This window comes from Macaca mulatta, chromosome 6, assembly GCF_049350105.2.
Source record: "Macaca mulatta isolate MMU2019108-1 chromosome 6, T2T-MMU8v2.0, whole genome shotgun sequence".
Classification (NCBI taxonomy): Eukaryota; Metazoa; Chordata; class Mammalia; order Primates; family Cercopithecidae; genus Macaca; species Macaca mulatta.
Genome location: NC_133411.1, coordinates 103,689,802 through 103,711,379, shown reverse-complemented (window position 1 = coordinate 103,711,379; position 21,578 = coordinate 103,689,802). Strand labels below are relative to the sequence as shown.

Genomic DNA, 21,578 nt, shown 5'->3' with positions numbered 1-21,578 from the left:
TTCCTGAGTAACTGGGATTACAGGTGTGTGCCACCACGTCCAGCTAATTTTTATGTTTTTAGTAGAGACAGAGTTTCGCCGTATTGGTCAGGCTGATCTTGAACTCCTGAACTCAGATGATCTGCCTGCCTCAGTCTCCCAAAGAGCTGAGATTACAGGTGTGAGCCACCGTGCCCGGCCGCTGTTTCCATTTTGTAACGCTAGCATCACCCCAGTGTAGGGTGGCTAGGGGTATTCTTCTTTCCTGTTTCCTGGTGTATTTTCCTCTACAGCATTGATCACTCTTTAACATACTTTTTGGTTGTCTGTCTCTACCTACAAAAATATGTATGTTCCTTGTTATATCACCAGTGCCTGGCACGTAGTTAGTCAGTCAATATTTGTTGAATGAATGAATGGGCTAAAAGAACCTTCTTCTTCTTTCTTCTGGCACTTCACACCAAATGCTTTTGGAAAATGCTATGTGAACAGGGATCATAAGCAGGAGAGGTTACACACATTGCTGTGGGATCGCCCATCATCCTCAGATACTTGTCTGGAAGGAGGTGGAGTACTTGAGTAGAAATGATACAAGATAACTTCTTCAGGAAATCAGCCAAGTGTCACAGCTTTTCACATAGGCGTGTGATATTTGCGTATGTGTGTATGAAGAGCTGTCGTGGCCTAGAATCACGGGCCTTTAGATCCCTTGTACAGATAGAAAAGTAAAGGCCGAGGCCCAGGAATGCTGCAGGCCACCGAGGTAGAGTCCCTGTCTGCCCTTCTCAGTGCCCGGTCACTTCTCACTGCACTCCCCTCTTTACTGCTAAAGCCACTTTCCCTGACTCTGAATGTGTAACCACGAGGGAGAAAAATGTACTCCAGGCTCACAGTTTGTGGAGAAAAAGCCCAGCAGCTGAAAATCATGTTGACGAAGTTTGTACCTAGAAAAAGTGGCCATTTCTATAGTGTCTTTAAATTTCCCTGTTTCTCATACATTTTATAAACAAGACAGTAGAAGGAGATTTGGGGACAGCAACTTTAGAACAAGGGCGAAAAAAATCAAACCTAGAACATTCCAGTTTCTGTTTTCTTCTCAGTTTAGGGCTGAGGCACTTTAGCTTCCTGTCTAAGGGACCACTCAAATCTGATTAGAAGCCATTGTGGGCTGGTAATTATCCGTAATTTTAGGAAGACAGATGCAGCACCAACTCTGTTCTCTAATAGCAGGCTTATTAATTTTATATTTGCATGGCAGGAGAAGCAGATGGCAAGGTGGGATAAGCGTCCAGATGCTTGGTCATTGATAGCTTTTTACTTCCACGTATCACATGGGGATTTGGGACCCAGGAGGCCTGCTGAGAACTGATGATTATCTGTCCCTTAACCAGCTAGGTTCTTTTTAATCCTGAGCTCAGAAAGATTGCTCCTACTGCAGCCAGGGAAGACAGGTGGTTGACTGGTTAGAAATCATGGCAGGTTATTTTCTCCAGTTGGCAAGCAGAGCTATCAAAAAGTTGTCTTCTCTATTGTATTTCAAATCTGGGTGTTTAAAAAATTGTGTAAGCAAATTAAGCATTTATTTAATGGTAGTTGTGTGTGTTCTTGATGCGAATGAGAGGTGCATTCCCTTGTAAAATCCCTGGGACACTGTAGGAGGACGTGAGCCTTAGAACTGAAGTTGGTTTTCTAGATAATCATGTAGACATGATGATGCTGAGCACCAGACAAAGATGTTGATTGAAGTGATTTAAAAAAATTTTCTGAGTTCAGAGTTTACACCAATATTTAGAAAATCAGCAAAGGAACTTGGAGGAATGTTCTCAGGCATCCAGTTCAGCCCCCTACCCACATTGTCATAAACTCCGAGTGTGTGTACAGGGAGGCGCATTCCTTTCTGGTCTCATCACAGATCCTTCCCTGGCTCTGCACCTGCCTGTCATGTACGTCCGTGTGAAGAGACCACCAAACAGGCTTTGTGTGAGCAATAAAGCTTTTTAATCACCTGGGTGCAGGCGGGCTGTGTCCTAAAAGAGAGTCAGTGGAGGGAGATAAGGGTGGGGCCATTTTATAGGATTTGGGTAGGTAAAGGAAAATTACAGTCAAAGGGGGGTTGTTCTCTGGTGGGCAGGAGTGGGGGTCACAAGGTGCTCAGTGTGGGAGCTTTTTGAGCCAGGATGAGCCAGGAAAAGGAATTTCACAAGATAATATCATCACTTAAGGCAAGAACCGGCCATTTTCACTTCTTTTGTGGTGGAATGTCATCAGTTAAGGCCGGACAGGGCATTTGCACTTCTTTTGTGATTCTTCAGTTACTTCAGGCCATCTGGGCATATATGTGCAAGTCACAGGGGATGCGATGGCTTGGCTTGGGCTCAGAAGCCTGACATTGCCCTCTTCCCTACCTTCCCTACCTTTTCCCTCCTGTGCGGTTCTCTCACAAAGTGAATGGCCTCAGCCACAGCTTCTCTGCAGCTGCATCAGACTGTGGCAAATGGAGTGGTGGCTGCTGCAGGGCCTGCTGTCCCCACGGAGCCCAGTCTTGCTTGCCACTACAACCTGGTCACCATTTTGCCCTGAAAGTATGTAATTCTACAGAATGTGAGCCCACATGCTGGGGATGGAGGCGTCTTTATCACGGTGTGCTCTGCATATTTTAATCTTGGGTGGAAAGTATGGAAAAGTATGTGATACCTGTGGTTTGATGTCAGAAGGACGTTGTGAACTTGATGTGGACTGAGGATGTTAAGGTGCAACAGGCACCCCGGCTTCATTAAATGAGACTTCCCCATCTCCCTGCCAGGCACACACAGGTGTATGGCCATGCCTTATGTGTTATCCTTATCTAGAGTGTGCCTTGTTGTCATGCTTAAAATTACATGATGATATTCTGCCTCATAGAGTAGGTCCCAAACCGCATTCAACACAGAAATGTACTCTTGCTATTGTACATAGAAAGTGCTTTCATATACCAAGTGGGAGAGCAGTCCTAAAATCTGGGCTGGAATCGCAGAAGGAAGGCATTGGAAAGCAACAGATTCCCTAATCCGAAGCTGATTTTTGATGAACCTAGAAACAGGACCAAGAGAAGTGAATTTGCCTAAGGCCCTGACAGTGTCTCACGGTAGCATCTGAACCTAGCAGTTTCTTGACCTATTTCTTTAAATGATTAGTCATGCTTCCTCTGATTCCTATATAAACATTCATTTATATAATGTTCATTCTTCATTCATTCTTTTATATTCATTTATATAATGTTCCTCATTCATTCTTTTGTTTCAGTGAATTATTGCAGTGCTACCACGAAACAGTATTTGAGTCAAAATGTGGCAGTGTTGATCCCTTTCCAAGGATTTTAGTTGCACAGTTTTTCAAAGCTGTGCTAGCAGTTTCTTGTTGGTTGCAAGGTGTCCTTTCAGAAGCCAATTGTGTGGTGTATTTATGTTGATTGTTGGAGGTAGTTTGGTTAGAACCTACTTCGAGTGGCTGGCGTGGGCCTGGGGGACAGTGACAGCTGCCTGCTTCATGGGCAGAGATGAAGTAATTGCTTCCTGGGAAGTACCATCCTCCTGGCCACACTCTCCAGCCCATTTCGTTTGTGTTGGTTTCCTTGGCATCTGCACGTTTCTGGCTTCATGTGAGTCTCATTTATTTTAGTGTATGACTTCAGGCTGTGGGGAAGAATGGCCATTTTAGCAAAGAGATGCACACAAAGGAACAACTGGCTAAATGTGAGTGAAGACATTCTTAGGGGGGGTTTCATTTCTTTTATTCTGTGACAGGCAGTCTGGGAAGCCGTCTGGACACGTGGCCTGCGCTGTCACAGTTCCTCCTTGCAGGATTGCAGATGTTTGGAGATTGTAGTGATAACTGTTATTGAGAATGTCATTCTCGCAGGCTCTAATAAGTCAGGATTTATTCAGTGTTAATTTGTTAAAGACAACTGTATTTCTAGCCAAATCCATGTTAGACGTTTCTCCTGGCATTGTTGCTGGGGGTATTCCCGTGGCTTAGTCTTAGGGAAGCACACGCCTTTGAATACTGCTGAAGCTGTGAGTACCCAAAGCGCACCGGAGTACTTTTGCCATATGAGGTGTTAGTCACTGATACACATCTCAGTCAGACCTGATGGATTCTTGACCCCTTCCTTTTTTAATTTTTTAATTTTTAATTTTAATTTTTGTTTTTTAAGAGCACAACCCCTCAGGTGGCCACCATGAATCTCTGGTGTTTTCAGTTGGCTGCAGCCTATTTGCCATCTCTGGTTCAAACATATTCAAAGCCTGATGATGCTTCCCTCTGTTGTTCTTCTGCTGTGTGACCTCCGCACCCGCAGGGTTCAAGACTGTCAGAGCTGGGAGCCACCTTCACAACTACCAGGGTTTCCAGAACCTCCTTCTTCTAGCCCTGGGGATGGAAGAGATGTCATCAGAGGTGAAGGCTTATTAGGTTTCCATGCCATTGATAACGAATGAGGAGGTTTTCTTTTATGTAAGGGGAGCTTCTTATAACGTGCTTTAGTAGGGTAAAGAAGCTTTTGAGGTTTGGTTTCTCTGGAAAGATAATTTGTGATCCTGCCCTTGCTTTCAACAAAAATATAGTTTGCATACCAGTGCATTTTGTATTACTGAGCACTGGCTGACAAATGGTTCTTAACTCGTCATTCACTCAGCCACTGTTTCTTGAATGGCATATGTGTGCCAGCTGTAGTAGGAACTTGCTAGGCTCTAGGACTAACCCTTATGAAACGGGGGTCCTGGGGGAAGCAAATGCATATAAATATAAACGTTTGAGGGGATATCAGAGGGGGTGCCTATAGGTGCAAAACTTCGTTCATTCTTTGCCCCATCTAGGAGGTTTTGTGTCTTAGCAGCATGTTCCATAGCAACACATCCCTCTATCAAAATATTCATCTTATTATTTTGAAATTCTCTGCTTAGGTATGTGTTTTTCTGACTAAGTTTAGAACTGGTTAAGGACAGCCTATGGGGTATGTATTATATATATCTAAACACACACATATATTTATATATATACACATTACCATTATAAATTTACAATATATTTATATATATACACACATATATATTTCTCCCTTTCTGTATATACACACACACCACACACATATATGTACACACACACATATATGAAATTCTACTGCCAAGCACAGAAAGTCAAAACTAGGCAAGGATTCTTTTAGTGTTCATGAAAAAATAGATGTGCTTAGTTGAGAGCATCCTTCAGTTGCCAGGGGAAAGACAGGATGGATTCACAAATGGAGATAGTGTTTTGTTTTTGTTTTGGTTTTTGTTTTTTCTTTGTTTAACTCTTGAATTCAAAATAATCCAGACTTATGGAAAAGTTGCAAAAATAGTACAGAGAATTCCCATATACTCTTCCCTCAGATTCCCCAAACATTTCACCCCATTTGTACTTTCTCTTTCTCTCTCTGTGGATATAATTTTTTTTTTTTTTCTGAAATGTTTGAGAGTGGAAGGTAGAATGCAGGGTAGGGTGAAAGGTGGAAGGAGAGAGGTAGGTTGGGAGGCTTTTTTTTTTTTTTTTTAAACCTTCTGAGATGGAGTTTCGCTCTTGTCACCCAGGCTGGAGTGCAATGGCACGATCTCGGCTCACTGTAACCTCTGCCTTCTGTGTTCAAGTGATTCTCCTGCTTCAGCCTCCCGAATAGCTGGGATTACAGGCACCCACCACCATGCTTGGCTAATTTTTTGTATTTTTAGTAGAGGGGTTTCACCATGTTGGCCAGGCTGGTCTTGAACTCCTGACCTCTGATGATCCACCTGCCTTGGCCTACCAAAGTACTGGGATTACAAGCATGAGCCACTGTGCCTGGCGATTGGGAGGCTTTTGCAGTAACCCAGAGCGCTGTGATGAGGGCTGGACCTGGTTGGAAATGATGAGAAAGGTGAGAAGTGGTTAGGTCTGGCATATAGTTTGAAAGGAGAGTTTAAATGGGTTAGATGACAAGAGAGAGACGTGGCTCTGAAGGCATAGTAGCCCTTGCCCTGCTGGGCCGGATGAGACAGGCAGCCTAGGGCTACTACCGCACCCTGCGGGCGGCTCAGGACCTGGGCCAGCGGAGGAACCAGGCAGTGGTGCTGGCCAACTTCGGGACCCTGTGCCTGCACGCGGGTGCCAGCAGGCTGGCCCAGCACCACCTCCTGGAGGCCGTGCGGCTGTTCTCAAGGCTGCCCTGCAGGGAGTGTGGCCGGGACTTCACCCACGTGCTCCTGCAGCTGGGCCACCTCTGCACCCACCAGGGTCCGGCCCAGCAGGGCAAGGGCTACTATGAGTGGGCCCTTCCAGTCGCTGTGGAGATGGGCCATGTGGAGAGTGAGTGCCCCGGTTCCTCCTGTTCACCTTCCGGGGCCACTCGCATCAGGGCACACCTGGGGTTTGTGATTCAGAAACAAGTGGTGGTTTTTCCACCATCGAAAGTGCTGAGTCATGGCCAGCAGCAGATGTTGGCAAGCGCCCTGGAGACAGGCGGTTCCCATGCAAGGCCAGGCCCTCTGCCCTACTGGGGCAGCCAGCTCTTCCCAGTTTGCCCAGGGACCATGCTGCCTTGAGCACGGAAAGTCCTGCGTGCTGGGAATCCCTAGCCATAACCCTGGGATCAAGACAGGCTCTGCTGAGCTGGGACTTGGGGCCCCTCCATGAGCCAGGCCCTGAACGCCGGTTCTTGTGCCCGTCTTATCTGCTTGGTGTGTTGGCAGGCTGCGCACCTGTCATCCCACTTCACAAAGGACATGGGGCGGGTGATTGCCCGAAGCCGCAGAGCAGTTCATGCAAAAGCAGCTCGTTGTGCAGTGTGTGCCAGGCCCCACCCATAAATGGGGCTTGTGGGGTCCTCGGGTGGCAGGGACTGAGCGTGGGAATGTGAGTTTTAGGCCAGAGAAGCCACAAAAGGGTGAGTGGCGTGATGGCGGGGCAGCACTTGGCCCCGGGTTAGGGAAGCCTCTTAGTCTGGGACCAGAGGGTTGAGAGGATTTAGTCAAGTAATAGGTGGTGGTGGAGGGGCTGGTGGTGTAGCCTGTGTGAAGGACCAGGGATAAGCTAGTGGGGGTGAGTGGTGGTGAGTGAGTGGGGGTGAGTGAGCGGGGATGAGTGAGTGGGGGTGAGTGAGTGGAGGTGTGATGGGGGTGAGTGGGAGTGTGAGCGGGGATGAGTGGGGTGTGAGCAGGGGTGAGCGAGTGGGGGTGAGTGAGCGGGGACAAAGGGGGTGTGAGGGGCGGTGAGTGAGTGGGGGTGATTGAGTGGGGGTGAGTGAGTGGGGGTGAGTGAGTGGGGGTGAGGGAACGGTAGTGTGAGCGGGGATGAATGAGTGGTGGTGAGTGAGCGGAGGTGTGATGGTCAGTGAGCGGGGATGAGTGGGGGTGAGTGAGCAGAGGTGTGATGGGAGTGAGTGAGCAGGAGTGTGAGCCGGGATGAGTGGGGTGCGGTGGTGAGTGAGTGGGGATGAGTGAGCGGGAGTGTGAGTGGAGATGAGTGAGTGGGGGTGAGTGAGCGGAGGTGTGATGGGGTGAGTGAGTGGGAGTGTGAGCGGGGATGACTGAGTGGGGGTGAGTGAGCGGAGGTGTGATTGGGGTGAGTGAGCGGAAGTGTGAGCGGGGATAAGTGGGGTGTGAGCGGGGGTGAGTGAGCAGGGCTTATGCAGGGAGGTGCAGAGTTAGGAGTGCGTGGGTTGGGTGCTGGATGGTGAGAAGCTCTTCTGGAGAGCTAAGCAGGGCCTGGGGCCTCAGGCTGTGGCTTGGCCTTTTCCCCAAGAGCACTGGGGAGCCATGGAGTGCTATCCAACAGTCACTGCAGACTGAGCAGTGAATGGACAGTAGGTGGGCAGGGCTGTCCGAAATCTAGGCCGCAGAGGATAGATGAGGAAGTTGAGTCCAGGGAAATGGCCGAGACAAGGGATACTGTTGTGGGTCCCCTCTGCCTTGCAGTGCTTTGTCATGGCATAGTGAGAGCACTCAGAGCTGCCTCCTGTGGCCTGGACCAGAGCCCCAGGGGCTGTGGCCAAATCTGCCCATTTCCCAGCACAGGCCTGGCACCCACTCCTGGCCCTAGGAGGGATGAGATTTTGGGAAGGATCATGTGAAGGGGCCCCGGTCCCACATATCTGCCCAAGGAGGGGTGGGGGGTTCAGACCCAGGCTTCTTCCCCAGGGGCATTCTCTGACTGGAAGGAGACCCTCCAGGAATCCAGCGCCCCAACCCCCACTGCAGCCTCCCGTGGCTCCTGGCACAATAGCCTGTGGCACCTCCTCCTACGAGGCCCTCCCCAGGGTGCTGGGGGATTCAGACTTGGAAATGCAGGCCAGGGAACGGGGATCATGCCTCCCTATCTCCCCACCCTGCCCTGAATGGTCAAGGAGACCGAGGGCGGCGCTGATACCCCACATGCTTACTTGGGGTCATTTTTGAGTCACTTTTGGTAGTTTGTGTCATTTTAGGAGTTTGGCTGTTGTGTCTAGATGGTCTGATTTGTTGGTGTAGAGTTGTTCGTAGTGTTTTCATGGAATCCTTTTATTTCTGTCAGGTTGGCAATAATGTTTCCTCTTTCATTTCTCATTTTAGAAACTTGGGTTTTTAATTTTTTATTTATTTCTTTTTATTAGAGATGGGGTCTCATCATGTTCCCCCAGGCTAGTCTTGAATGCTGGCCTCAGCGATCCTTCCACTTCGGCCTCACAAAGCGCTGGGATGACAGGCGTGAGCCATGGTGCTCAGTCTCTGATTTCGGTCATTTGTGTCCCTATTTCTTTTCTTGGTCAGTCTGGTGAAAGATTTGTCAATTTTGTTATTATTTTCAAAAAACCCACTTTTGGTTCTGTTGATTATCTCTGTTTTTCCATTCTCTGTATTTTTACTTCCCATTTCCACTCTCATATTTATTATTTTCTTCCTTTTATTTGCTTTGGGTTTAGTTCATTCTTTTTCTAGTTTCTCAAGGTGGAAGGTTAGGTTTTTGAGATTTTTCTTCTGTCTTTGAATGTAGACATTTACAGTTATAAATTTCCCTTTCAGCACTGCCTTAGCTGCATGTTGGAATTTTTGATACACTGTGCTATTTTTTTTTTTTTTTAAAGACAGAGTTTTGCTCTATTGCCCAGGGTGGGGTGCAGTGGTGTAATCTTGGCTCACTGCAACTTCTACCCAGGTTCAAGCCATTCTCATGCCTCAGCCTCCCGAGTAGCTGGGATTACAGACATGCACCACCCTACCCGGCTAATTTTTATATTTTACTTTTTTATAGAGACGGGATTTCACCATGTTTCCCAGGCTGTTCTCAAACTCCTGGACTCAAGCGATCCTCCCGCCTCGGCCTCCCACAGTCCTGGGATGACAGGCGTGAGCCACCGCGCTGGCCCGGGCTGTGCATTTGTTTGCATTCTTCTCAAATTAGTTTTCAGTTTCCCTGATGGTCTCTTTGACTCACTGGTTGTTTAGGAGTGTGTAATTTCCACATATTTTTGAATTTCTCACATTTCCTTCACTGTTGATTTCCAGTTTCATGCCAGTACAGCTGAAGAACACCTCTGCTTTGGTCTCAGACCTTCTCCATTCACTGAGGCTCATTTTGTGGCCTGGCACATGGTCTGTCATGGGGAATGTCCCATGGGTGCTCGAGAGGACTGTGTATTCAGCTGTTGTTGGGTGGTGTGTGTAACAGATGTCCATTTGGCGTACCTGGTTTCCTGTGTTAATCTCCGGAATGTTTCTGGCACTAGAAAATCAGAAGCTTTCCACTGTTCCCAGCGCCCTGGCTTTGGGAGAGGTCAGTGAGCCTGTGGCTTGGGAGCCTGGATGCATGAGAGAAGCATGTGTGGGAACGCCAGGGCCCAGCTTTGAACCCCGTTCCCCCAACATGATGCCGTATGTGGCAGACATGACGCTTGGCTTTGCTCTCTCAGGGTTCCATCTGCGACAGGGGCTACTTGTGCCCCTGGCCTCATCAGCTCAGGCTGAAGGCGGCCCTGGTCCTGGCCAGAGAGGCTTTGTGAAGCAGAAATAGATGGCCTGGTGCAGGGGCCGAGACTGGCCAGGACCTCAGCCCTGGGAGTTGTAAAGAAGGCCGGCCTCTACCATGAGCATCTGCACCAAGGTGTGCCCATGTAACTGTGTGTTCGGAATCTGTCCTGAAATGGGTGCATGGCCTGTCTGTGCTCAGTCTCCCCACCTATGGGGCCCAGGCTCACAGAGGTGTGAAAGAGGCAAGCATGGCGCAGGGGCCTCCGAGCCCAGCCAGCCTCGCTTCAATGCTGGGAGACTAACGTCTTCCATTTTGTCTTCTGCCCAGGCCAGCTGCGGTCCGTCCAGCGGCTGTGCTACTTCTACGGCACTGTCATGCCCAGTGAGGCCCAGTGTGTCATCTACCATGAGCTCCAGCTCTCCCTGGCCCGCAAGGTGGCCGACAAGGTGCTGGAGGGGCAGCTCCTGGAGACCATCAGTCAGCTCTACCTGTCCCTGGGTACCGAGCGGTAAGGGCTGGCTTTGCAGTGGTGGAGGTGGGGACGGGCAGGGCAGGGAGGGGGGCACAAGAAAGCTGGCCCAGGACCCCAGCAGCCCCTCTCCTTTTGATCATTTGGTTCCTTGGCATCAGATGCTTTGAGCTGGTGGGCCTGGGGTCGTTCCAGGGCTGCTGCTGGCCCGTGAGTCCCAGCTTGAGCCTCCCTTGTTGGGTCAAAGGTCATCTCCACCCCAGCAGAGGCAGTACGTGCACTCGGGCTGTTCTTCCTACTATGGTGGCTTTTGTCATCTGACCTCTGACTGCCCCGAATCTTCACTCCTGGCCTTCATCTGTCCCCTTAAATGTGACCACAGCAGCCACCTGTGGCTTCTCTCCCACAGAAGACAGAGCCAGTTGTGTCACCTGCTTCCCTGGGGCAGGGTTTCAAGGTCTCACATCCCATATGTGGCCTACTCGGCTTCCCCCAAGCATCCTGACCTGGTGGGGTAACCATGGCCCTGGCCACTCCACCCACAGGGCCCAGTGACATTGCTGCAGTCACACCCCCTCGAGTGTCAGACTTACTGAGAGAGCAGGGAAGGAGCCAGATTCCATGGGGACCTGGGAGACTGGCTCCAGTCTTGGCCTCAGGTTCACAGAAGGAAAATGGGCCAGTGTGCTAGAGCCATGCTTCTCAAAGTGTAGTCCCTGGACCAGCAGAGCAGCATCCATGTCACCTAGGAGCCTGTGGCAAGTGGGAGTTCTAGGGCCTGCCCCAGGCCTGTGGAGCCGGAAGCTCTGTGGGCAGGGCCAGCAAGCTATAGGGACAGGCCTCCGGGTGACTGTGATACCTGCACACCTTGAGAACCATCGGCCCAGATAGCCTCTGAACACTAACGGCTCCTGGTGCGTCTGGAGAAGACACAGGCCATGTCTGGGAGGCAGGGGAGATGGACTAGCACACTCCTCCTGCCACAGGGCAGCATGATGCTCAATTCCCTCAGAAGGATGTCCTTCATCTTTTCCATGCTGTGTGTGTTCACCCTGGCCCTCCCAGTAGCCTGGGAAGGGCAGAACACTGCACACACAAGAGGGCCGTTCCCAGTCCGCACATTCCAGATTCATCTGTCACCAGACCCACAGGAGGAGGCAGACTGGTTCCAGGAGGATGAAAGCCCTTGTTCTGACACCTGTGTCTGATTCCAGGGCCTACAAATCCACTCTGGACTACACTAAATGAAGTCTGGGGATTTTCATTGATCTTCAGAAGAAAGAGAAGGAGGCGCGTGCCTGCCTGCAAGCAGGGAAGATCTACTACAGCCTGCAGCAGAGCGAGCTGGTGGACCTGTACATCCAGGTGAGTGGCAAGGGATGCAGGAGGACCCCTGTGCTGTTCACTCTCTGTCCATCCACTCATCCATTCATCTGTCCATCCATCCATCTGTCCATCCATCCATCCATCATTCATCCATCCTTTTCTCATCCATCTATTCACCCATCTATCCATCCATTCACCTGTCCATCCACCCATCCATTCATCCTTCCATCATCTATCTGTTTACCTGCTCATCCTTCCATCCATCCATCCATCATCCATCCATTCTTCCATCATCTTCCCATATACCTGTGGGTCCTTCCATCTATCCATCTATCATCCATCCATCCATCCTTCCATCCTTCCATCATCCATCCATTCACCTGTTTGTCTTTCCACGCATCCATCCATCCATCCATCATCCATCCCTCCGTCCATCCATCCATCCCTCCGTCCATCCATCCATCTATCATCCATCCATCCTTTTATCATCCATCCATTCACCTGTCCATCCATCCATTCACCTGTTCGTCCATCCATCCATCCTTCCATCTATCTTTCCATCATCCATCCAACTGTTCATCCTTCTATCCATCCATCCATCCATCATGCTTCTGTTCACCTCTTCGTCCATCCATTCACCTGTTCGTCCATCCTTCCATCCATCCTTCCATCCATCTTTCCATTATCCATCCAACCATCTTCCATCCATCCATGATGCTTTCATTCAGCTGTCCATCCATCCATCCATTCATTCATCATCCATCCTTTTATCATCCATCCATCCATTGAGCTGTTCATCCATCTCTCTGTCCATTCTTCCATCCTTCCATCATCCATTCACCTGTTCATTCTTCCATCCATCCATCATCCATCCATCCTTCCATCATTCATCCACTCGCCTGCTCATCCTTCCATCCATCCATCCATCCATCCTTCTATCATACATCCATTCACCTGTTCATCCTTCCATTCACCTGTTCATCCTTCCATTCATCCATGTATCGTCCATCCATCCATCCATTCATCCATCCATCATTCATCCATTCTTTTATCATCCATTCATTCAGCCACCATCCATCCACCTGTTTGTCCATTCATCCATCCATCCTTCCATCATCCATCCATTCACCTGTTCGTCCTTCCATCCATCCATCATTCATCCATCCATCCATCCATTTTATCCATTCATCCATTTATTCATCCATCCATCTATCATCCATCTATCCTTCCATCATCCATCCACTCACCTCCTGTTCATCCTTCCATCCATCCATTTATCCATTCATCCATCCATCCATCCTTCCATCATCCACCCATCTTTCCATCATCTATCCTTCCATCATCCATCCATTCATCTGTTCATCCTTCCATCTATCCATCATCCATCCATCCATCCATTTATCCATCCATCCATCATCCATCCAGCCATCATCCATCCATCTGTCCATTCATCTATCCATCCTTTTATCATCCATCCTTTTATCATACATCCATTTATCATCCATCCATTCACCCGTCTATCCATCCATTCACCTGTTCATCCATCCATCCGTCCATTCATCCTTCCATCAACCATCCATTCACCTGTTCATCCTTCCATCCACCCACCTGTTCATCCTTCCATCCATCTACCATTCATCCATCCACCATTCATCCATCCATCATTCATCCATTCATCCATTTATCCATTCATCCATTTATCCATTCATCCATATATCCATCTGTCATCCATTCATCCTTCCATCAACCATCCACTCACCTCCTGTTCATCCATCCATCCATCATTCATCCATCTATCCATTTATCCATTCATCCTTCCATCCTTCCATCATCCATCCATTCATCTGTTCATCCATCCATCCATCATCCATCCATCCATCCATCCATCCATCATCCATCCATCTGTCCATTCATCCATCCATCTGTCCATTCATCCATCCATCCTTTTATCATCCATCCTTTTATCATACATCCATTTACCCGTCTATCCATCCATTCACCTGTTCATCCATCCATCCGTCCATTCATCCTTCCATCAACCATCCATTCACCTGTTCATCCTTCCATCCTTCCATCCATCCACCTGTTCATCCTTCCATCCATCTATCATTCATCCATCCACCATTCATCCATCCATCATTCATCCATTCATCCATTTATCCATTCATCCATTTATCCATTCATCCATATATCCATCTGTCATCCATCCATCCTTCCATCGACCATCCACTCACCTCCTGTTCATCCATCCATCCATCATTCATCCATCTATCCATTTATCCATTCATCCATCCATCCTTCCATCATCCATCCATTCATTTGTTCATCCATCCATCCATCATCCATCCATCCATCCATCCATCCATCCATCCATCCATCATCCATCCATCTGTCCATTCATCCATCCATCTGTCCATTCATCCATCTGTCCATTCATCCATCCATCATTCACCCATCCATCATTCACCCATCTTTTTATCCATCCATTCACCCGTCTATCCATCCATTCACCTGTTGTTCCATCCATCTGTCCGTTCATCCTTCCATCATCCATCCAATCACCAGTTTATCCTTCCATCCATCCATCATCCATCCACATATCCTTTTATCCATTCATCCATCCATCCATCATCCATCCATGCTTCCATCATCCATCCATGCTTCCATCATCCATCCATCCACCTGTTCATCCTTCCATCCATCCATCATCCATTCACCCATCCATTCATCCATCCATCCATCCTTCCATCCATCCTTTCTCACATCCATCCATTCACTGTTCGTCCATCCATCCATCATTCATCCATCCACCCACCAATCTACCTATTAATCCATCCCTCCATTCATCTATCTGTCAATTTGTTTATCCATACATTCATCCACCATCTATCCATCCATATGCACATACATCATCTACCCTCCACCCATCCATACATTATCTACCCACCCATACATACATACAGACATACACACATCATTCCACCCAGCCAGCCAGCCAGCCAGCCATCCATCCATCCATCCATCCATCCATCCATCCATCCATCCACTCATCCACCCATCCAACCATCCACCCATCCACCCATCCATCCACCCACCCGTCCGTCCATCCGTCCGTCCGTCCATCCATCCATCCATCCATCTATCCATCCATCCATCCATCCATCCATCCATCCATCCATCCATCCATCCATCCATTCATCCATCCATCCATCCATCCGTCCATCCATCCATCCCAGCATTAATCTATCCACATACTCATCCATCCATCCATGTGTCTACATCTCCTCATCCATTCATCCATCCATCCACTCATTCCTAAGCCACTGCTGAGCACCTGTTGTGTGCCTTTTTCCTCCCTCCAACTGGTTCCCTCATATCCTCCCCCAGTGGCCAGCATCTTCTCCCTGAGGGCAGAGGCGCAGCCCCTCACAGTGCCCAGCACCTGCTCAAATACAGCACATGCTCAAATAATGTGACCACTCAGTTAACACACAGAAGAACTTGCTCCAAGCAACACATGGCACATCTCCTTACACAATGAATCTATCATAGTGGCTGTTTTCAGAGGCTTTCCCAAACACAGTGTGATCCGGAACAAATTGTGAAGCCCACGAGCCTGGTGAAGCTTTCATTACTGAGCACCTGCTGTATACCTCCTTGAGCTGAGGAGAGGGATCAAGAGCTCATGGCCAAGAGGGGACCAGGCCCACCCACAAACACTCTTGATGTGGCAGGGATGTGGCAACGCAGAAAGGAGCCAGGGTATGGGCTCCCAGCAATCTGGGGTCCACGGAGACTGGTTTGAGTGCAGGGGGAGTGGGCTAGGGCTAGCCCTGGTGGTAGGATTCACAGGTGTCGGGCTCCTGGGCTGCAGCTGCTCAGTCATCTCCTGGCACTCAGGTGCATCAGTTCATTGTCCTCATGCCAGTGGTGGGGGCAGCCCTAATGCACAGGGTCTGAAAAATGCTCAGGTGTACCTGTAGTGTGTGAGAGGAAGGAGGCTGGAAAAGGTGGGCATGGCCACCTCACCAGGTGTGGGTCTTGAGGGAACTTCTGTCTCCTTTCAGGTGGCACAGAATGTGGTCCTGTACACAGGTGACCCCAACCTGGGGCCGGAGCTGTTTGAGGCAGCTGGAGACATCTTCTTCAGTGGGGCCTGGGAGCAGGAGAAAGCTGTGTCCTTCTACTGGGTGAGCTGGCCTGTGGGCTGATGTGGGTGGGCCTCAGGGGGGCACCTGGAGGGCTGAGGCACAGGTGTGGCAGGGCAGAGGCCTCCCACCTGGAGGCAGGGCCACCCATGCACATGCTAGTTTCCAAGTGGTCTCACCGGGCATGATATTGACCGTGCCCCTGCCCGGGACAAACGCTCGGGGCCTGGATGTGACAATGGCTCTACCCTTGTACCTGATGATCTCAAGCAACCATGAGCGGGAAGTTCTGTCCCCATCTTTCAGATGAGGAAACTGAGGCTCAGAGAGGCACAGGGACATGTCAGAGGACACACAGCGTGTCAGTGGGAGGCCCGGGTCTGCATGCACCCCGAAGTGGGACGGCTTCTCCCTTCCTCTGAGCTCACGGTGTGGCTCAGCCCTGGGCACAGATAAATGTGGTGTTTTTAGAGCAGAGAGGAGTGCTGGCTCCCCCGAGTCAGACCCCCGGTGGCCAGGTGGGAGAGACGGGTCTGAGGCTGCCGGGTGTAGCTGGATGGGCCTCAGGTGACTCTTCAGCCCCCAACTTGGGTGTCTGAACTGTGTGTTATCCCAGAGCACAGAGCTGTGTGGAGGTGCAGGTGTAGCTGGGGTGTGGGAAGCTCCAAGCACATGTTTGAGCTCTGAGGAGGGCGCTGGGCAAGGTGGGTGCTACGGGAAACCTGACCCCACCTGCCTGTGTGGTAGGACCGGGTCCTGGCCCTGGCAATGACTACAGGCAACCGCAAGGCGGAGCTGCAGCTACAGCTGTGCAACAAGCTGGTGGCACTGCTGGCCACACTGGAAAATCCCCAGGAGTGCTTGGAGTTTGCCTACGTGGCCCTAGCACTCAGCATCACTCTGGGTAAGTCCCCTGAGCCCCACCCTGCCAGGACCCACACTTTGCCAGAGCCCAGCCTCCAGGACTGCAGGGCAGGAGCTGAAACAGCTGCTGGATTTTCCTGGTCTCCTGTCCAGGCAGGCAGATCTGCCCAACTGGCTTCCCCGTCCAGCTGTGCGGCACAGCCCGAGGTCTCACGCAGTGCAGAGCTCCCTGCCTGACTGAGCTCTGTTTCCTCTGCCTGTTCCCGCTGCTGACCACAAGGGCCGCCCAGTGTGCCCTCTGCCTTCCAGACATGCCAGGCATCTCGTTGGTCCCTGTATGTGCCAGGCTGAGTGGCATATTCCCTTTCTCTTGTACCCTTCCCACCCTCATCAACCACCCAGCTCTCTGGCTGATAAAATCCCAATTCCCCTTCCAACAGTCTGCCCCTTAAGGCCGGGCATCCCCTGGTGCTGTGCCAGGGTCGTCTGTCCCCCTCCAGAGACAGGGAACCCTAGGCAGGCCGCATGCCCCAGCGCCTTGTGCCCTGTGGCCCAGTACACAGTAGGTGTGCAGCTGACTCCCCAAAGTAGGGGGCTCCGATTGTGACACACCCAGGAGGAGTCGGATGTTATGTCTGTGGGTTGCCTGGAGCCGGGGTGCCTGGGAGCACCTGGACTGCATGGCTTTTGGGCTCCCCTGGTTAAAACCAGTGAGCATAGGCAGGTGGCTATGTGTAGGCACAGAGCTGGGCCATCCAAGTCCGACTTTGCCAAAGCCTCACAGTAGACAGGGGCAGGCCTTATTAATTCTGCTTTGCAGATGGGAAAGTGAGTCTGGGAACCCAGAAGGGACCGGCCAGAGCTGCCCAGGTGACCGCAGGTGCCTGCAGGCAAGCCAGGTGTACTGCCTGGGGTCTGCATACCTGCTCCAGAGGGGCCTGTGCCCTCCCTGCCCCAGGGAGCCACATCCTCACACCTGCCCCTTTGGCCTCCACCCCAGGGGACCAGCTGAATGAGCGCATGGCCTACCACCGGCTGGCCGCCCTGCACCATCAGCTGGGTCATGGCAAGCTGGCAGAGCACTTCTACCTCAAGGCCCTATAGCTCTGCAACTCGCCGCTGGAGTTCGACGAGGAGACCCTCCACTACGTGAATGTGTACCAGGTGCTCGGTGACATCATCTTCTACGACCTGAAGGTGGGTGGGGAGGGGCAGGGCTTGGGGTGTTCCCGGCCCCCTTGGAGTGGGATCTCCACCCAGACCCCAGAGGCCTGGGTTCCAGCCTTCCTTAGGAATGGCCCAGTGGCCTCCATGGAGCTCTGCAAGTGGCTGGAGGAGCCGGCAAGGTCAGCAGATACAACCTAGCTCCCAAGCTGGCCAGGCCCCACCCTCAAGAACTCAGTCTCAGCCAGGGAGGCTGACACATGAGTAGGCAATGGTGTCCTCTGGATAAAGAAGGAGGATTGCAGTCGGGGGGCCCTCCTGGAGGAGATGACACCAAAGCTGATTCTTGACAGTCAAGTGTCAAGTTGCATTTAACAAAGAAAACAGGGTCGGGAGAAGGACATTTCGGAGGACGGCATCATCCTCACATTGAATCAACGTTGCAAGATCCAACCCAAATCCTGGCGCCTCGTCTAGGAAGCCTGCCCAGGGTGCCAGCCTGCACTGGGCAACTCCTTCCTGGAGTTCCAAGACACCTTGAATTTTCACATCACCCAGGAAGGGTGGGGTGGGACCAGTGTCTTACCATTGGGTTCACAGACAGGGAAACCCCAGCTCAGGGCAGGTGCGGTGGGGCGGGGCCCCAGCCAGCCAGGCTGAGGCCTTGCTGGGTCGGGTCTGTCTCGAGGGGAGGTGCTGTGCTCCCTCTGCCCCCAGCCCTGCAGGGGTGGAGAGCTGGGACTGTCAGACTCAGACCTGGGGTGTCTCCACCCCTCTGCCCAGCAGGCACCGCCCCTCCTCAGCATCGCACCGGCACCGCGTCAGTGCTCCTTATGGGCTGAGGGGCCAGGGCACTCCAGTCCTGCGGCCGAGATCTTGGGGGCCTTAGAACAACATGAGGAGCTGGGGCAGCCCTAAGACCCCGCCGCATATCCCCCACCGCAGGCCTGGGGCTGCCCGGAAGGCCCCCGCCCAGTGCTGACGACACCTGGTGGTCAGAAGTGGTCCCTGTGGCCTCCCAAGTCCCAGCCAGACAGGGAGGTGCCAAGTGTCAGACCTAGAGGGACGCTGCTCACCGCTCAGGGGCTCGCCTGGGACCCAGGTGGACGGGCCTCCCAGAAGAGGCCTTTCTCTGTTTTGGTCAAGCCTGCCGCCCACTCCGCCTGCCCAGGAGGAAGGAAAGGGCCAAGTAGTACCTGAGAGGCCAAAGTCCACGGTTGGGGTTGAGGGGCAGAGGCCTCCTTCACCTCCTTCCCATGCACAGCCCTCCTTCCCATGCACAGTCTTCCTTCCCATGCACAGCCCTCTGGGCCTCATCGTGACTATGCTGTCAGCGCAGGCCAGCTTCCCACAGGGAGGCCCCCTTGGAATTCCCCAAGGGCGGCTGTCTTTCCAAGGCTACACCCTCCTCCTTGTGTAGTAGGCTCTGGACCCAGGGCCCAGAGGAGTAGGAGAAAAAGCCGGGCTGCATGGGGCCTGGAAGGCTGGCAGAGAGGCAGGGGTAAATGGGCATCTTTGCCGATTGCCTCTAAAAAGGGGTCCCCTTTAGTCTACACGTGAGAGCGAGCCCTGGAATAGGTAGGATTAGGTGTGTCCTGGCTCAGCCTGCCACTCACTAGCTGCTGCACACACTACAGGCACATGGAAATGCACACGCAAATGCACACGGGCACAGGCACACGCACACACAGGCGCGCACACACAGACACGCACACACACACAGGCATGCACACAGGCACACAAACACGCACAGACACACAGGCACCCAAATATGCACAGACACATGCACAGGCACACGCAGAGACATATGCATTGGCTGGCTCCTTCCTGTTTAGTTGGGATGCCCCCACCCCTTCAGGAAGCCTTTGCCTTCCACCCCTGGCTGAGTCTGGGGCCTCCTGGGCCCCCCACAGGCTCCTGGGCTTCCCTCTGCCACAGCCCGGGCCACCCTGTGTGGTCAGTGTTCACTCCCAGGTCCCTCAGACTGGGAGCAAGGACATTAGGCTCAGCCACGTACCCAGCACAGAGTCCAGTGTTCGGCTGGGCCGGGGGGCATTGGATGAGCAGTGGCGGTGACTCGGGGCCTTCTCACGCCCCTGCGCCGTGTGTGGGGCGGGGCAGTGGGGGAATGGACTGCTGCATCTTGGACTTTGTCCTTGGCCCTGGGAGTCATCTTGAGATGGTAAAGAGGGACAGGCTAGGCATGGGTCTTAGAGAGGTCCCTTGGGTGACCCCATGTGGAGGAGGCGCCTGGGGAGAAGCCGGGTGGGGGATGGGAGGGTCAAGGAGGAGGTCTGGGAGACGGCATCCCAACCCAGGGATGGTGAGTTTGAGCCAAAGATGCATTGAAAATGGGAGTGGATGTCTGGGGAGTCACACTCCGTCAATATTTCAGGGAACATTGCCAGAGAGAACACCTGTGAGATGGTTTTGTACCTGGCCTGTCCCGTGGAGGGCCTGGAAATGGTCAGCATGGACAGGGGCCAGAGGGGAGCCTGGGTCACTCAACGCTGTGCCCCTGCTGTGGCTTGGAGCCACGGGCCCTGCATGGAACTCTCAGAGCAGGCAGGATCTGCCCTGACCTCAGCCCATGGGGAAAGCAGCCACTGCCTGCAGAGAGGGTGGCACTGGGGCAGGAGACTTGGGGTGAGTGGGGCGTAGGGGCAGTCAGGAAGGCTTCCAGGGGTGTCAGGGTCATCCCCACCTCCTGCAGCTGAGACCACAGCAGTGTCACAGGCTTCAGGGATCATGGGGTGAGCCAGCATTGGCTGGACATGTGGAATGACCTGGAGACAGGAACGGCCTCTGGGAAGACGGGCTCCGAGTCCCCCTTTTGCTGAGCATGACCTGTCCCCTTCAGGACCCGTTTGATGCAGCCGGGTACTACCAGCTGGCACTGGCAGCCGCCGTGGACCTGGGCAACAAGAAGGCACAGCTGAAGATCTACACGCGGCCGGCCACCATCTCCCACAACTTCCTCCTGGACCGTGAGAAGTCGCTCCTCTTCTACCAGAAGGCCAGGACCTTCGCCACAGAGCTCAACATCCGCAGGGTCAACCTGCCTCCTCTGCCACTCTGCGGGTGGGCCCCCTGGTTGGCCCCCAGCCACCCTCGCTGAGGACAGCATCCGAGGGAGTGGGTTTTGTGCAAGGAGGATGGTCTCCTCCCTCTCCTGGTGTCTCCCGTGGCTCATTTTCTGGGAAATGGAGGCATGAAAGCAGGGTTCAAATAGCAATAAATGGTTTTTTTTTTGCAATAACATACCGAAGTCCCCAGGGCATCCTTCCCTGTGTGCTTCCTGGGCTGTGTCTGGGGGCCATCTCCTTCCCTGGTGGCAGCCCGCTGATCTTGGGGATGAGAACAACTGTGAGTCCAACAGACCTGGGCCAGGTCATCATGAGCCTCGGTTTCCTCGGCGGCCAGAGGGGAGATGGTGGTGGAACTCTGGGCAGCTCCTTGCTCTCCCTGCTCAGAGCTCTTGCTGTAGGTCTCGTGCCGCCCTTGCCTTTAACCTTCAGGCCACTGTGCCTGGATGTGGGGGCTGCTAGTGTCCCTGTTCGCCATTGAAGAAATAGAGGCACAGAGAGGTTAGGTGTCTGGCCCACCGTCACACAGCAGGTAGGGGCGGAGACGCAGAG

At 52.2% G+C, this 21,578-nt stretch overlaps 1 protein-coding gene across 8 annotated transcripts in view; it reads left to right on the top strand.

The window, feature by feature from the left end:
* LOC144329448 (SH3 domain and tetratricopeptide repeat-containing protein 1-like) overlaps positions 1–21,201 on the top strand; it is a 52,269-nt gene extending 31,068 nt beyond the window's left edge. For 6 of the 8 annotated variants that reach the window (XM_078005015.1, XM_078005020.1, XM_078005019.1 and 3 more), the window contains 6 exons: positions 10,297–10,477; positions 11,653–11,803; positions 15,832–15,954; positions 16,660–16,816; positions 17,777–17,973; positions 20,801–21,201. In XM_078005015.1, the coding sequence (XP_077861141.1) occupies positions 16,681–16,816; positions 17,777–17,880 (240 nt within the window). In that variant the 5' untranslated portion in view covers positions 10,297–10,477; positions 11,653–11,803; positions 15,832–15,954; positions 16,660–16,680 and the 3' untranslated portion in view covers positions 17,881–17,973; positions 20,801–21,201. The remainder of the gene's footprint in view (positions 1–10,296; positions 10,478–11,652; positions 11,804–15,831; positions 15,955–16,659; positions 16,817–17,776; positions 17,974–20,800) is intronic. The other 2 variants (XM_078005018.1, XM_078005017.1) reach the window with 1 other exon arrangement.
* The last annotated feature ends 377 nt before the right edge of the window (positions 21,202–21,578 follow it).